At 42.7% G+C, this 18,564-nt stretch overlaps 1 protein-coding gene across 2 annotated transcripts in view; it reads right to left on the bottom strand.

The window, feature by feature from the left end:
- DLGAP4 (DLG associated protein 4) overlaps nt 1-18,564 on the bottom strand; it is a 166,183-nt gene that overhangs the window by 94,311 nt on the left and 53,308 nt on the right. The window contains exons 2-5 of one of the 2 annotated variants that reach the window (XM_075277535.1): nt 14,495-14,570; nt 9,017-10,073; nt 6,393-6,604; nt 922-1,036 (exon numbers count right to left, since the gene is read on the bottom strand). In XM_075277535.1, the coding sequence (XP_075133636.1) occupies nt 922-1,036; nt 6,393-6,604; nt 9,017-10,015 (1,326 nt within the window). In that variant the 5' untranslated portion in view covers nt 10,016-10,073; nt 14,495-14,570. The remainder of the gene's footprint in view (nt 1-921; nt 1,037-6,392; nt 6,605-9,016; nt 10,074-14,494; nt 14,571-18,564) is intronic. The other variant, XM_075277536.1, reaches the window with a different exon arrangement.

Below are 18,564 nucleotides of genomic sequence, written 5' to 3' on the forward strand. Positions count from 1 at the left end.
ATAAATTTTAATCTGAATGTCCTACAATTCATTAAGGAAGTGCACTTTATCGCGGAGCGTGACTATTTTACTATGCGACAGATGGAAATGCCAAGGCAGTACAATGGCGCATCGGTGGTTATTGCAGGAGCAATTTTCCAGTTAGGAAAGTTCTGGCATGTTTGCATAGTGCCTATGGAATAAATAGATCCTTACCACTAAGCCATGGAAAACATTGCATTACATTTAGTGAATGGTAGTTACACTGTGTTATACCTCTTATGATATACATAATAGTATACACAGTGCACACAAGTATATAGTCAGTACAAAGATCTTAGACAGGTGGGTTAAAAACACTGTAAAGTAAGAATGCTTACAGAAATAGAAGGGTTAATAGTTTATTTTTGTCAATTAACAAAATGAAGTGAATGAAGAAAAGAGAAATGTAAATCCCATCAATATTTGGTGTGACCTTTGCACTTTGACTTCCATCAATTCTTTTAGGTGCACTTGCAGACAAAGGTATAACTTAAAGGTCCTGGGCTCCAACATTATATCTGAAATAGGGCCACAAACTACGTTTTGCCATCGAGAATACTGGTATGTTTTATGGGGTAAGGGACCGCTGGGAGCCCTGTAGTGACTGCTACCTCTGCGCCCCCTACAGCTACACCCCTGCTCGCAGACAGTTTTTAGCAGAACTCAGCAGGGAGGTTGTTCCTGCCATCTTTGAGAACTAAGCCCAGATCTTCTGTGGATGTAGACTTGCTCCAATCCTTCTGTCTCTTCATGTCACCCCAGACAGACTGGATGATGATGAGATCAGGGCTATATCTGTGGGGGCCGTATTATCACTTCCAGGACTCCTCCTCCAAAGGGCAAAGATCACACCAAATATTGATAGGGCTTACATTTCTGTAGGTGTGCGCCCCTCCTCACCTGACATAGACTGCTCTCTTCCGTTGCGCTCTCAGTCAGCTGATTATAATCGTCTTCCCAACTCTGGAACTTTGGTGGGGACAGGATGTCCATGGAGTCCACACGTTCCAGGCTCCTAAGGAAATAACCACAGACAATTCTGATGGTTTGGTACTGGCAATACCATAATAACATGGACACATAGTAAAGATATCCAGACAATTAAGAGAGGCAGATGTCCTGTAGCCTTCAACCTACATTCTCACCTTGTACTACACAACACCAAGGGGTACTTACCATGTCTCCTAGAGATACTTGCACTGTCCTTATAATCACTGTGATCATTGCTTTTGGGGTACAGATATATAATTTATTTAGATAGAGGGGACTAAATGAGCTTTTAGTAATACAGGTCTAGAGGACTCACCTACAACCTGCATAACATGAATTTACAACCAGCATGGAATGAAAAGAGCCATCTGTTCTTAAAGGACTTTGATATTGAAGGCTTCCGGGCACCCCTGCAGATCAGCTGACTGAAGGGACTGTGACACTCCAGCAAGCAATGTGTCCCCTTCATTACGTCCAAGCTCTGAACATCTTCTAGTGGCTGTATCTTGTACTGCAGCTTTGTGCAGCTCAGGCCTATTGAAGTGAATGGGTCTAAGCTGTAATAAAAGGTACGGCCACTAGAAAATATACTAACCTGTTTATAAAACCTGTACCCCTGCAATCTTCTGATCTAATGTGTCTCAAATTATTGAAAAATGTTTGGAAATGATGTGAATGACTATATAAGAACACAATGGAAACCTCTTATTTGGCCACCTGCGCCCCGCTCATATATAGCGCATAACATACTGGAAATTGCCTTTAAGAACAATATGAGTATACTTATACACGAGGTTTTTTTACTGGTATATATAGTTGAATGTGAACCATAGCAGATGCAGTCATGGAAACAAATTCCTCGTATCCACCGTTACCTGATTCATGATTGATATATACATATACATACATATATATCTTGGGCCACCAATGTTAAAATAGCTTGAAGACAATGAAACTCTTTGAACTATATTTGATGCCACTATGTGTCCCAATAATAAAGGGGGCTCATGAGATATAAGGGGCAGTTAGTGATGACTATGGGAGGGGTTGTGGAAAGTATATTGTGGCCTCATCATTAGTTTTATCATGGAGCCCTATGGATATCACTATGTACATTGTTTCATCAATGTGTGCATTGTTTCCATACTGTGAGATCTTTGTATGAATTATTTCCGTATCGTGATATTACTGTGTGCATTATTTCCATACTGTGACATCACTTGGTGCATTATTTCTGTACTGTGAACATACTGTGTGCATTATTTCCATACTCTGACATCACTATCTGTATTATTTCCATGCTGTAACATTACTGTATGCATTATTTATGTATTGTGACATCACTGTGTGTATTATTTCTGTACTGCGACATTACTGTGTATATTATTTCTATACTGTGATATCATTGTGTTCATTATTAATGTAGACATAACTATGTGCATTATTTCCATACTGTGGCTTCGCTGTCTGCATTATTTCCGTACTGTGACATTACTGTGTGCATTATTTATGTATTGTGACACCACTGTGTGCATTATTCTTGTGCATAAAGGACACCATATAATCAAAAGCAGGGGGGCCTCTACCCAACTGGCCCAGTCGGTCATTGTTAGTATTATATCTACCTGTATACTCTGTGTATTGTATGTAACCCCCAAATGTAAAGCACCATGGAATTAATGGTGCTATATAAATAAACAATAATAATAATCATAGTGAAGAGGGGGGTCCATTCCAATCTTCCAATTCCATTCCAAAAGAGGGGGCAGTCAGCTCACTTACTCATCCCTCTGATTACTTTTATCTTGTATGGTCAGCTTTAGATGCTTTTCTAGATCTGGGGTTGAAGAAGAATGCACAGCTCCTATTTATTCTTAGTAACCGACTTGAATCATCTCTGAGATAATGTTTTCTTCGCCACCGTCTGCATATATTTGTACCTTTACATTAGTACATATTTCTCGCCCACATCGGTGACTGATTCGCATAGTCAAACAGCAGGTAAAAATCTTATGGAATGCTAAAAACTTTGTAGGAATATAGAAGTGGCATCCAAATGCAATAGAGGTATCTTATAAATGATCAGAATTCTTATACATGAAAACCTATTTCCCCACATCATATAGCTGCTTTATGACTTGAGAGTATGGCAGAGGGAACAGTGACTTTGCAGAATTGTACGCATTATCATAGTATGTGCTGTGACCTATATATGGGCAGACGTGGCTGATTAAATGGTCACAAACTTTTTAGATAACAGTCTCATTTCCTAGAGGATGTGATTCTGGACCAAAATTTAATGCACTTTATTTAAAAATGTTGCTGTTTTCTGCCTGGACATACGTTTTTAAAACTCTTATCACTAGATGTCTCCCTTCGTACTAATTTACTGTTCGCTCCCTGTTACTTGGGAAGTTCTGTCTTTAGAAACCAGCAAGCTCAAGAAAGCAACACAATTAGTGAAGGGGAAAAGGACAGATCTCTTTTGACACCCTCTGCATGTTTCCACACAGCTTTCCTTGCTTGTATACTGCACAGAGGAGTCTAAAGCTTCTTAAGCTTGTTATTGCTGATGGGATGTTACTCATAGTCAGTAAGTAGTTTTTCTGACTGTGCTCAGTTTTCTCTTTTTCTGTGTCAGGGATTTTTTTAGCTGTGTCATGCCCTGTAATTGCAGTCCAGTGTACTTGGATCTCCTATATTATGCTTTTTTCTGATATTTGTTTGCTATTTTACAGTTACTCCTGGCTGAATTTCATGTGAAGAAACCAGTAGTAGTAATAATGGACAGGGGAGGGGGACACACTAATCTGTATTGTATGCACCCCCTGCCTCAGACAGAAGAGAAAAATGTGCTGCAGCCATAATGGAGCTATCAGCATCAGACAAACTGATAGGACAGCAAGTATGAATGTTTATACAGCCAGAGGACAGACTGTCCATGGAGACCCTGCAGATATTCAACTTTTTATGAAAATCAGGTGTAAGCAAGTATAACTAATGCCCCATGCACATGACCAAATGTGCTGTCTGAGGGGTCTCCAGTGCTATAGGCCTGGAGCTCCCAAAAGAAATGAATGAAACATGGAAGGCAATCGAACAATTGTGATCTGAGTGCCTTCCTTTAAAAAATCAGCACCCACTCGGTCATGTGCATGAGGCCTAAAGCATCTAAAAGCTTGCAGTGAGCATAGTAATGTATTATGTCAGCATTGTGCTTTGTATTGCATTGCTGCTTTGTATGTATAAGTGCAGAGGCAAACCTTGGAGCAGACACTCAAAAGGGCAAAAGTAATAGGAGGACAAAATCCTTCTTCACGGCCAGGCTGGTGTCACTGTAATTAGAGGATATAGCTGGAGATATCCAAGTACTTTACTTCGCCAGTCTCTAGCACCCAAACCAAAGTGAATGGGAGCGCCGTCCACCACCAATCACGTTTACATTTAGCTTGATTGTGGTCAGGCTGAATTCGCAGTAGGGGAGATAGAACCCCCTTTTCTCTTAACGAGCAGGGGTTCCCTTCCTTTTTATTTACCAAGCACAGCGCCATACACTATATGGTGGTTGTGCTTGGTATTGCAGCTCATCCCCATTCATTTGATTGGGACTGACCTGCTGTTCTGCCATGTGACTGACTGATGGATGTCACTGGCCTGAGAAGAGAAAATGGAGCTTACCCTAATACTGCAAGTTCTTGAAACAGCAAATCGATGGGGATCCCGAGTATCAGACCTTACTGATCTAATACTGGTGGTCTGTCATTCATTCTGCTTACTGACAGTGGATACAAATCAGTCCATGGTCATGTGATATACAGTCCATGGTCATGTGATATACAGTCCATGGTCATGTGATATACAGTCCATTGTCATGTGATGTACAGTCCATGGTCATGTGATGTGCAGTCCATTGTCATATGATATACAGTTCATGGTCATGTGATGTACAGTCCATGGTCATATGATATACAGTCCATGGTCATGTGATGTACATTCCATGGTCATATGATATACAGTCCATGGTCATGTGATGTACAGTCCATTGTCATATGATATACAGTCCATGGTCATGTGATGTACAGTCCATGGTCATGAGATGTACAGTCCATTGTCATATGATATACAGTCCATGGTCATGTGATGTACAGTCCATGGTCATATGATATACAGTCCATGGTCATGTGATGTACAGTCCATGGTCATATGATATACAGTCCATGGTCATGTGATATACAGTCCATGGTCATGAGATGTACAGTCCATTGTCATATGATATACAGTCCATGGTCATGTGATGTACAGTCCATTGTCATATGATATACAGTCCATGGTCATGTGATGTACAGTCCATGGTCATGAGATGTACAGTCCATTGCCATATGATATACAGTCCATGGTCATGTGATGTACAGTCCATGGTCATATGATATACAGTCCATGGTCATGTGATGTACAGTCCATGGTCATATGATATACAGTCCATGGTCATGTGATATACAGTCCATGGTCATGAGATGTACAGTCCATTGTCATATGATATACAGTCCATGGTCATGTGATGTACAGTCCATGGTCATATGATATACAGTCCATGGTCATGTGATGTACAGTCCATGGTCATATGATATACAGTCCATGGTCATGTGATATACAGTCCATGGTCATGAGATGTACAGTCCATTGTCATGTGATATACAGTCCATGGTCATGTGATGTACAGTCCATGGTTATATGATATACAGTCCATGGTCATGTGATGTACATTCCATGGTCATATGATATACAGTCCATGGTCATGTGATATACAGTCCATTGTCATGTGATGTACAGTCCATGGTCATGAGATGGACACACCGGTGCACAGCTCGTTACAGTCACTGCACAGTAATTAGACCTCTGTCTTGTAACGAGCCATTCACCTTGTGTCCATCAGAATGAATGACAGCAAACAGGGATCTAAAAAACCATGAAGAATTATTACAGAAAGTATATAGAAAATTTTCATTACAGAAACAATAACATTAACTTGACAAAACTGGACAACCCCTTTAAACAGGTCCTACGTTATTTTACATCTCCTCTTTCCCTGTTATATTGTGTCATAAACACCATTATGTGATATCTAAAAAGTCACATTAATATATATTATATATACTGTATATACATATCTGTATGCACATAGATTGATTTTTCAACCAGTAAAGTATGTTAAATGGAAACCAATACATGAATACAGCATATGCATTACCACACGGCCACCACAGGGGGGCACTATATTCACAGTCAAGAGTCATCTCTATAAGATCAGTTTCATCTGTTGTGCTTTGTGTCCATCTGAATCTATGTCAATGGTAGAAATAGTGCAATGTCTTTCTAGGTACCTCTGTGTGGTGCTCTGCTCACTTAGTGACTGTTGTGTGGCCTTGAGGTAGCTCTGCCTCCTTGCTGCAGTTTTGGGGGAAGGTTGGGGGCTCCCTTCTGAGTCTTCACTGTCTGCATCACCCATAGCTTTAATATAGCTTCCACTGCGCATCCGTCGACATGGGATGTCATCGTCCTTACACGGAGCTCCAGACCACTCTCCGCTCGGAACCTGTAAATCACATATATATAAGTATGTTTAGAAAATAATAGATCAATAAATATTATAAACACGGGCCTAGATTTACTGTGTCTTATACACCGGTTTTGTGGTGTACATGGAATATAAAGTCGCAATTTTTTGCACAAAACATGATTAAAATCTGCGCCTACTTTACCACTTTCCTGAAAAGAGTTAGGCAAGCACACAGCCCACAGCCATGGGGAGGATTACACCCAATGTGTCAGTAATACTAACAAATATGTTTAAGGCTAAAGCCCCATATTGTGTAAACGCAGCTTTTTTTCGTTGCAGATTTTGCTACGTTTTTTTGAGCCAAAGCCAAGAAATTCTACAAGAGGAATGAGAAATATATAGGAAGTTCTTATACTTTTCCCTTCTGCTCAATCCACTCCTGGCTTTGGCTCAAAAAAACGCAGCAAAATCTGCAACATAAAAAGCTGTGTTTCCGCAACGTGGGGCCTCAGCCTAAAGGGAGTATTTGGGGATGGGCCCATATTGATGTTTCATACAGATGTCCTATTCAAAGGAGAGGTTATCAGTATGAACCTGTATGGGTCCGACACCCAGAACCCACACAGATCAGCTGTTTCCAGCAGCCTCTAGTTTCTGGAAGCTGCTAGTGGATGGGGAGCGCATACAACATTGCTCCTCTACAAGTAATAGGAGTAGCGCAGCAGCCCCGTCCACTACATAGTGGTGTTTCCGGGGAATTGCAGGGTGCTGCTCCATTATATGAATAGGACTGCATGTGTTTCCAGTCCACTAAAAGCTTTGGGCTCTCAGAGGCAGCGGCAACAGCAGCCGATCTGTGCGGGATTCGAGTGTCAGACCCCGCCAGATTACATACTGTTGATGACCTGTCCTGTAGATAGTTTGTCAGCATGTATAATCAATTTGGGGCTGGAAAACACCTTTAAAGGGATTCTACCATTTAAACTCTTTTTTTTACTAGTCGACACGTCGGACTAGCCTTAAGAAAGACTATTCATCTCCTACCTTTATAAGTCATCTCCGGCCCCGCTGTTCGGTGAAAAATCATTTTTTTGTCGGTATGCAAATTAGTTCTCTTGCAGCACAGGGGGCGGGCCCCATTGCTCAAACAGCACTGGGGGTGTCCCCAATGCTGCGAGAGAAGTCTCTCCAGCGACGCCTCCATCTTCAGCAACCGCCTCTTCCATCTTCTTCTTCCGGCAGGGTTCAGACCTGTGTTCCTGCGCAGTCGGCTCTGCCATTGGGACGCAGGCAAGAGCTGAGTGCACAGGCTGGCCTGTTCTCCATAGAACTACAGGAGAGTACTGCGCATGCACGTGTAAGCGGCCTCCAAAAAATGGCTGCCGACCAACCTGTGCACTCGGCTCTTGCCTGCGTCCCGATGGCAGAGCCGACTGCGCAGCCGCACAAGTCTGAACCCAGCTGGAAAAAGAAGATGGAAGAGACGGTTGCTGAAGAAGATGGAGGCGTCGCTGGAGAGAGTTCTCTTGCAGAATTGGGGACGCCCCCCAGTGCTGTTTGAGCGCTGAGGCTCGGATTTTTCATCGAACAGCGGACCGGAGACGACTTTAAAAGAAAAAGAAAAGAATTTAAATGGTAGAATCCCTTTAAGTAATTGTATTCTTCATACTATAACAGTACTATAGCAATACTGTAAGTCTGTGTTGTGCCGTTCCTCTGTTATGCCTCCTAGAAATTTATTAATAAACTGACCAATTGGGAGGGTGTCCATGTACACAGGGACACTATCCATTCAGAGTTACATTGTGTAGGGGCACACCCCTTTGACAAGTTGGATTGACAACATCCTGTTGCTGATGATTCAGAATTGTTATTTCATGGGGAATACAAGTATTTACTAAATGTCAGGCGTATTAGCGGGTACTGGTATACGGAGACCTAGAGAGTATTAAGACAATGCTCCATTGGAAAAAGTATGTAGATTAGTTCTCATCCAAAAACTGAGAAAGTATCCCATACAAGCCAAACCAGAGACCCATTTGAACAACATTATACAATGTAGGGTAAGTTCACACAAGAGTTACTAATGGACAATGATGTCAATGGCGAACACCAATGGATCCCAAGGGACTCATTGGCTATAATGGAGTCCATTGCGTGTGTGTTATATTCTCATTTCGCCAGATGGAAACGTCCTACATGCAAGACATTTTTCATCCATGATTTTAAATAATACTATGTAATTTTACTTGGACACAGATGTGAACATATCCTAATCCAATGGATACCATCTAATGTATACTTGCTTCCAAAGGAACGGGATAGTTGAATAGGTAAATGGGGGTTCAAGTTATCCCAGCCCATTGACCTTGGTAATTGTCTTCCAATTTTATCTGATTGACCTAAAATCTTAATTTTTGGTCTAGTCTTTGCTAGTAACACTCTTACCTGCAGATACTGGTAGCTAAGATCCTGGTGACAGGACTTGGACTTGAGCAGTGCTTTGTCTATGGTGGCTGATGCCTTCTGACACACCTCTCGGGCATGACTTAGTGTTAGTGTCGACCAAGAACCTCTTTTGAGAGATGATGTTGAGCTAACAGGGACCACCTCACGAGGTGTAGGCAATGGAGACAAGGTAAGTGATGGGGGCTGGAAGGGAGTGAACTTGAGGTCATTATTGCTTTTGGATGCTTTCAACATGCTCTCACTGATAGTATTATATCCACTCAAGAAATGTCGAGTCCCATGATCAGGGCGCCTTCCAAGAGTCATCATGCCTGCTGGGTTGCGGTAACTGCCTGTGTCACTGTCTAAATTGTCATCCGAACTCCACCATCCCGAAACTCCACCACTTCGAGCCTGGCCCTTACCATCCCCCTTTCCACGTTCTTTACTTTTACTACGTTTCGTTCCTTTAGTGTCCTCTGACGACCCTTTCTTGCCGTTCACACTGGCCCTTCCACCACCCTCGAGGGATTGTGACTTTGCAAACAGTTTTTGCACAGAGTGGACTAGGTGACGGATACGCCCCGGGCTTTCACTACGGTCCTTTCCCTCTGGGGCTTGCCTTTGGAACTGTAGTGTACTGAAGCCATCCCTGTGAATGGGCAACTGCTTTTCAAACTGGTCCAGGAGGCTGGCAGGAAGGCGGTTGATTTTGGCAGGAGGTGCATGAGGGGTTGGATATGGTGGTGTCTCCTCAGGAGGTTCATAATGGGAATTAAAGTGAATACGAGGAAAGGTGCTACTGTTTGAGAGCTGGTTGTTGAGGGGATACAGGCAGTCAGGGTGTAGAGAGTTGTCAGGGTACCGAGGTTCAGGTGGGTAGGCCTCAGTAGAACTGATTAGGTAAGGTGTCCGTTCTTGAGGAACATACAGGGTGTCTGAGTGAGAGTCCAGGTTCCCGGACAGGTGCCGGCTACGGGTGTCCCCCAAACCCTTCATTGCCGTCGGCACCTGCAGATCATCTCGTCACAGGTTGCTAATCTGGATTTCAGGAGCCCTGGAAAAGAAATGTGGCATCAATACAAGACCTGAAATTTTTCGCCTTACAAACAGGGTATGGATTATTCTTGCTTCTTGTCTCACATTGCTTAGTATACTTGTGTCTTATCCAGATACCCTCTGGGAACTCTTCCTAATACCATTGCCTCATCATTTACAATCATAATTCTTTCCTTTGTTCCTCTGTCCTTCACTTGTCTATAATATCTTCACTGATTCCTCCCTCGGTGCCCTAAACTTTCATGTGATTCATTAGAACTGGGACGCCGGCTTGGCTATTATGATGTCTCCATTCTTGCCAGTAACTCTTCCTACATCTTCCCCCCCACTAATACCTAAAACAGGGCATCCTTCACCCTCTCGTCTTCATCTTACCGTCTCTCCAACAGTCTTTTCATGTACCATGCTATCCCTGCCCTTGTGACTGTCCCTCTATTCTTCTATCCCTTGGCTCAGGATTAGAGATAAGAACACTGTCAGAAATTACAGTTTCTCCCTCCTCACCCCCCACTCATGTTTTATACAACATAAAGGTGGATGGGAGGGAGAGGAGCCATCCCCAGTGCAGCGGATCATAGGCGCACAATCCTAAAGCCGTAATCTGGATATTAATCTGCTCAGTTTAGCCTTTCTCATAGAGTTGCACTGTTATCACCAATTCTATCGATACACGGCCATCTGATACACTGCTGTCTCCTCTCTCTCATACTGCTATCTCTAGATCTACATCTCTCCCCTTAAGATATACAGCTATCTTTCACTCCTTCAGTGTCTATAATCCTCATAGCCTGGCCACCATTGCTTTTCTATCAGTGCTCTCCAGCTAGAAATCTCCAATTTATAGTCCTAAGTATCAAATGCAAAGCTTTCTCCATTTTCAAGCCTGCTCTCATCCTCACGTCCTTAAGATGTGATATCTTAAAGGCGTTTTTCCCATAAATAACATTACGTATGTATTCACTTTATGGGTTCGACTGCTGGGGCCCACTAATCACAAAAATAGGGCCCAAAGCTCCTGTTATGAATAAAGCGGTAGGGGGAATGCAGGTCCAAAGCTACATTTATTTTGGGGGGTCTGATGGAGTCCCAGAAGTGAATGGAGTGGTAGTTATTAGAGAGAGAGTAGGTATTCGATCGAATCGTCGAATATTGAGGTCTACTCAAATCGAATTTCGAATTTTCGAATATTTCACTACTCGCTCATCTCTACTGTATACGTTTTGGTTTTTTTTAATGCCTACATTGTCACGTTTTGTTTTTTTTTTATGCCTACATTGTCCTAGTTCCTGTCCCACCTCCCCTGCATAGTTATTGGTGTGAAAAAAGCACCAGGGAAGGTGGGGGGGGAATCGAATTTTTACTGCGTTTACAGCATGGTATTCAACCGAGTACGAGTATTTCGAATACCGTAGTATTCGATCGAATACTTACTCAATCGAATACTACTCGCTCATCTCTAGTAGGTATACATACAAACTACGGCTTCATTCACACAGAGGGCTTGGGGATCCTAAGGCATTATACAAACAATGAGAGTGAATGGGTGTATTCACATGTCTGTTTTTTTACGCAGCTGTCAAAAAAAATGGACATGCTCTATCATTGGATACAAAAATACAGTGAATGTACCCATTAACTTTTGCACCTACCAAAATTTTTTCGACTACGTCCAGTTTAGGAGTATGTTAGATAATACAAAAAAACATATTTTTATGAGCTATACACCCATAGCCAAACAACAAAGTGACTATACAAGAACAGAACCTGGCCCCTAGTTTACCATCTGCCTGCGGCAAGTTGCTAGTCTATTAGCAGAAGGGCCCCCCTGCCTTCAGGGGCCCTGCACAGCTGCACAGGTTGCACATATTGTATGTACGCTCCTGTGATGACCCGTAGTAGTGAGGCCCAGCTGGCTGTCAGGAGGCCACATGCAGCCCTTGTGTGTTTGCTGCACAGTCCTAGCCCAGAGGGAAGCAGCAGCATAGAGTACAGCTGTCGTCTCCAGATTTACGATCATGCAGGAGAGCTCCTGAATGCTGAGCAGTCTGCCTGATCCTAGAGAACAGAGGAGCTGTCATCTGTCTGCTGTTCTCTCTCCTGCAACCCAGCTATGGAGTAACATAGAAGGGAGCTTATCTCTGCTACCTCTGGCACACAAGAAAGGACTTACTGTGAGCGAGCGCTAATTGGTCGCTTGCAGAAGTTTTCTTGTAGGAGATAACAGAGCGGCACAGTAACTTGAAGGATTGGTTCATTCTGCCTGTTTTCTTATTGAAGGCTGCTATTGCGATGGGGACACTTTGCATCTTATGGCACCACAATATGGATGACCTAGTTCATTTAGTGACAGGGTTAGGGTGTGCATCTGTAGGCCATATTTGTAGTCTATAAGAGCACAGTTTGGCACGGTGAAAGGTGAAACTTGGAAAAAGATGATTTTTTTCTGCAAAGTGTTGTATGGCAACACAAGTTGTATATCCTGACTCGGTTATAGGTTTCTCTCCTCACTTTAATGTGAATAGGGGTCTGCATTTATATTGGTTGGGGCCCACACTTTGAGAATAAGTCAGTCACTGGCCACTATGAATGGAGAAGTTCCTGCACATGTGCCTGTCTCTCTCTCGCTCTCCCTCTCTAGTGGTGAATGGAGAGAATTGCACATACATGGCCACCTCTCCATTCACAGTGGCCCCTGTTCTCTCACTAGAGGTAGATCCTAGTGTGAATTACCCACCTATTAAACATGTAGGCACGCTGGATGCAGAAGCAGGCAACAAGGCACTAGTTTGGTAAGGGTATTAAAAGAGTGGAATGGGGTGGCACAGCAATTTTTTTGGCGCAAAATTTTTTGGCTGGTGTGAAAAAAATGCTGCAAAGTAAGAATGCTTTCAGAAATAGAAGGGTTAATAGTTTATGTTTGTCAATTAATAAAACAAAGTGATACCGGGAGGAAAAAAACAGATAAGATGTGCTCCTTTTATGAACCGTAATATAGACACTTATGGATTTCCGATCTGACTCTCCAGATCTTTACGTAATCCACATTTCCCAATAATACTGGGGTTGAACGATGAAATCGATAGCCGGATGTATGTCAATATGAGGGTCACAATTCACCCAGTGGAGCAGCACGGTGGCTAAGTGCAGCCTTGCAGCGCTGGAGTCCTGAATTTGTATCCCCTCAGGAACAACATCTGCAAGGAGTTTGTATGTTCTCCCCGTGTTTTCATGGATTTCCTCCCATTCTACAAAGACATACTGATTGGAAAAAAAGATGTACATTGTGATCCCTATATCTACATAAAAAAAAAAAAAAAATTCACCCGGTGAACCGACCGGCAAGCAGAGGCCGAAACACATCGGTGAGTCGACAATGGACTCACTACCAGACCTCCGAGCTTTGTAGGAAAGCCGCAATACCACAGCATAGATCTGACGAAGGGGTGTGCTTTTATAGGGCATTGATACCCCGAAATGCGTTATCTGTTCAATAAATATCTGTTTCATTCGCATCCATTGCTTGGTTCAAGTTCTTTAGGAGTGCACCACCTGGATTTTGACAACTGTTCTGCAGTTCTCACACCATTGTCATGATAAAACAAAGAAAAATCTAAATCCATAAATTTCTTTAATTAATGATATGGGCCCCACAGAAATCTGATCTCAACATGGTCTAGTCTGTCTTGGATGACATGAAGAGGCAGAAGGATTGGAGCAAGCCTACATCCACAGAAGATCTGTGCTTAGTTCTCCAAGATGGCGGGAACAACCTCCCTGCCGAGTTCCTTCAAAAATTATCTGCAAGGCAATGGAAGGCAAAGGGCAAACCAGATATTGATGGGATTTAGATTTCCATTTTGGTAACACTTCTATTTTTAAAAGCATTCTTACTTTGCATCATTTTCCCCACACACATGTCTAAAACTTTTGCACAAAACCCCATAAACACAATTATCATATGCAGTGTAGCAAAGTCAATTTCAGCCTAACTCCTACATAACATCCATTACTCTTTGTCCGTCTGCTGTTGCCTTCAGTAAATCCAGCCATACATGCATTGCATTGCTCTCAGTTCGGTTTGGAGACACATTATCCGCTGGCATTATGTATTGTCCAGGATATTAAATGTTAATATTGGAATACATCCATTAGGCAGCTGACAATGTTTAATTTTGGACCATGTTCTAGTTGGATGTATCAGGGGATATAACCTTGTTCTAAATACCAAGACATACAATTCCCCATGCCTCCTCCTGCCTGGCTGATTTACATGTCCACCATAGATAACCCTTCACGCAGAACGCATTAACGCCACAGTGCGAGCACGAACACTCCAGTTGTGTAATACTCTATATTACTCTGTGCCCTCCATGTTACACAGCATTGTGTATTGTGCTACTTTTCCGTTTATCACTCTACCTCTGTTCCATGGATTTTTCCATCTTTGTCTTGTCTCCGATTCTCCTCCCTCTGCAAACTCTGACTATTTTTTATCCTGCAGGATAGAAAAAAGTGAGCGGGTTCAGAGCAAGAACGGAGGTAGGAAACATGAAAGAGAAGACTGAATGAGAGGAAGAGGAAGGCTGCTGCCAGGATGTAGGGAGAAAGGAGAGAAAGATGGATGGAGAGAATGAAGCCGTCTGCTGGGAAGGAGTGAGAAGGAATGGAGGAACTGTATACGGAAGAGGAAAATGTGATAGTTACACACAAGACACGGGGCACACAAATACAGGGATGGGTGACGCAGAATACAAGCCTGATGGGGAACCATTTCATTGGTGGTTTTAGGTATGTGAGAAAGATCAAAGATGATCTTACCACTGAACCGGTGAATGGGGGACAGTCAATAGCAGTAGATGCTCCCCAGGTTAATGTAACCAGGTTATGGTGTAACTTTTACATCTCACAACCTGGTAACATCACTGTGGATTGCAGAATACGTTTGTAACAATTATACCAAATATGATGAATATTTATTGTATTGTATTGTATCAGTATGCTATCCAGATGGCACAACGACCCATTGTTTCCTATGGCCCCATACACACAACCATGTTTTTCACAGTTCTGTCCACAAGTCAGGATAGATCCTTTTCCTGTCCGTTTTCCTGTCCAGGTAATTCATGGAATACACAAATGACACATGGATGCCATCTGTGTCGTCTGTTCAGTTCACATACCCGTACATGTACACTGTTGTGCGCATTTACTATCAGATCAAGAGGCAGGAAAGCAAACTATTAGGACACTTTGTAGGGAAATCCTGCAGGCAGCATATGGTGAAATGGCAATGGCAATAGGTCCAGCTAGTTAGAAACCGTATACATGTCTCATTGCTGGGGGTCTCACTGACCATATCTTGTGCTTCCCCGTGAATAAATCAGTGGTTGTACATACAGTCCTATGAAAAAGTTTGGGCACCCCTATTAATCTTAATCATTTTTTGTTCTAAATATTTTGGTGTTTGCAACAGCCATTTCAGTTTGATATATCTAATAACTGATGGACACAGTAATATTTCAGGATTGAAATGAGGTTTATTGTACTAACAGAAAATGTGCAATATGCATTAAACCAAAATTTGACCGGTGCAAAAGTATGGGCACCCTTATCATTTTATTGATTTGAATTCCCCTAACTACTTTTTACTGACTTACTGAAGCACAAAATTGGTTTTGTAACCTCACTGAGCTTTGAACTTCATAGCCAGATGTATCCAATCATAAGAAAAGGTATTTAAGGTGGCCAATTGCAAGTTGATCTCCTATTTGAATCTCCTCTGAAGAGTGGCATCATGGGCTACTCAAAACAACTCTCAAATGATCTGAAAACAAAGATTGTTCAACATAGTTGTTCAGGGGAAGGATACAAAAAGTTGTCTCAGAGACAATCCACAGACCACCTCCAAAGAGCTGCAGCATCATCTTGCTGCAGATGGTGTCACTGTGCATCGGTCAACTATACAGCGCACTTTGCACAAATAGAAGCTGTATGGGAGAGTGATGAGAAAGAAGCCGTTTCTGCACGTACGCCACAAATAGAGTTGCCTGAGGTATGAAAATGCACATTTGGACAAGGCAGCTTTATTTTGGAAACAAAGATTGAGTTGTTTGGTTATAAAAAAAGGCGTTATGCATGGCGTCCAAAAAGAAACAGCATTCCAAGAAAAACACATGCTACCCACTGTAAAATTTGGTGGAGGTTCCATCATGCTTTGGGGCTGTGTGGCCAATGCCGGCATCGGGAATCTTGTTAAAGTTGAGAGTCGCATGGATTCCACTCAGTATCAGCAGATTCTTGAGAATAATGTTCAAGAATCAGTGACGAAGTTGAAGTTACGCCGGGGATGGATATTTCAGCAAGACAATGATCCAAAACACCGCTCCAAATCCTCAGGCATTCATGCAGAGGAACAATTACAATGTTCTGGAATGGCCATCCCAGTCCCCAGACCTGAATATCATTGAACATCTGTGGGATGATTTGAAGCGGGGTGTCCATGCTCGGCGACCATCAAACTTAACTGAACTTGAATTGTTTGTCCAAAATACCTTTATCCAGGATCCAGGAACTGATTAAAAGCTACAGGAAGCGATTAGAGGCTGTTATCTTTGCAAAAGGAGGATGTACTAAATATTAATGTCACTTTTCTGTTGAGGTGCCCATACTTTTGCACCGGTCAAATTTTGGTTTAATGCATATTGCACATTTTCTGTTAGTACAATAAACCTCATTTCAATCCTGAAATATTACTGTGTCCATCAGTTATTAGATATATCAAACTGAAATGGCTGTTATAAACACCAAAATATTTAGAACTAAAAATGATTAAGATTAATAGGGGTGCCCAAACTTTTTCATAGGACTGTATCTGCCGACACTCCATTTGAGCCTATGGGCCTGCCAAAGATCACCAGGCACCGTAATCGGCTAATTTTGGCAGTGTTGAATGGAAAATGGAAGACATGAGCAACCACAGCTACCTTCAAATGGAGGTAAACAGGACCCCCTTCTTATGATCAGTGGGTGTCCCACTTATCTCCTATCATATGTTCATGACACAACCCTTTTTAGTGTATTTTTGGATCTTGCATTGTACACAGTAAAGCACGATGAACAATCTATTTTTCTTAGGCTGGGTTCACACTACTGTCATTATAGTTTGTTGTTCTCATCCGTCATAGGAAGAGAGCCGTGCAGGTAAACGGTGACAGATAGCTGATGTAGACAGAGCCCCCTCCGTCTGCATTCACTCTAATGTAAAAAACACGACAGCTGCTTTCTTCACTTGTTTACTTTTCTAATGGAAGAAAATCTCGTACCTGCCAGACTTATTCTTGTGTTAGAAAACTAAACAAACATGATGGAAGAAAACTTCTGAAATGTTTGTTTTCATCCTATAACAGATAAGAACAATGAAGTATTATGACAATAGTGTGAACCCACACTATAAAGGGTCCCTTGTTTAGCACCCAGTCGTCTGTATGTAGTTCATCTGTTGGTAGCTGCAGATACTATTGTAACTACCAGGGTAGCAGCGGCAGCGGCTGCCACAGGGCCCGGGACATTAGGGGGCCTAACAGGGCCCTGATGTTTTAGTTTTTTGTAATAGGCTGTTACCTATTTACTTACCCATCCTGGCTCCTTTTCACAGCCATCTGCGCTTCCCCTTTTGCGGAGGCGGCTGTGAGCAGGAGCAGAGATTGGTAAGTGAGGCCACGGGCCCGTGAACACCACAAACACTGCTATCATTGTACTCTGGGGTATTTTCAGAGTCCAGCGTATAATGATCGTAGAGCCAGGGGAGGTGAGGGAACATAAAAAACACTGTTACTTACCTCTTCTGCACTTCGGCAGGCTTCAGGCCTGTTTGGTGACGTCACAGATGTCACATGGCTCAGGCCATCATTATTTTGCATTGCGATGCTGGCCTGGATCAGGTGATGTCTGATGCAACATTGAATTGATCTGCGGGGAGTGCGCCAAGAAGAGGTAAGTAACATTGTTTTTTATGTTTATATCCTCTCCTAGGTCTCTAATCATTATACTCTGGGGTCTGAAAAGACCCCAGAGTATAATAATTGTTCATGTGTGGGGCACAATACTGTGCGCAGGGGCCACTATGGGGCATAATACTGTGTGCAGGGGCCACTATGGGGGATAATACTGTGTGCAGGGGCCACTATGGGGCATAATACAGTATGCAGGGGCCACTATGGGGCATAATACTGTATGCAGAGGCCACTATGGGGCATAATAGTGTGTGCAGAGGCCACTATGGGGGATAATACTGTGTGCAGGGGCCACTATGGGGCATAATACTGTATGCAGGGGCCATTATGGGGCATAATACTGTGTGCAGGGGCCACAATACTGTATGCAGGGGCCACTATGGGGCATAATACTGTATGCAGAGGCCACTATGGGGCATAATAGTATGTGCAGGGGCCGCTATGGGGCATAATAATGTGTGTATTGGGGCCGCTATG

Source organism: Leptodactylus fuscus, chromosome 6 (genome assembly GCF_031893055.1).
Source record: "Leptodactylus fuscus isolate aLepFus1 chromosome 6, aLepFus1.hap2, whole genome shotgun sequence".
NCBI lineage: Eukaryota > Metazoa > Chordata > Amphibia > Anura > Leptodactylidae > Leptodactylus > Leptodactylus fuscus.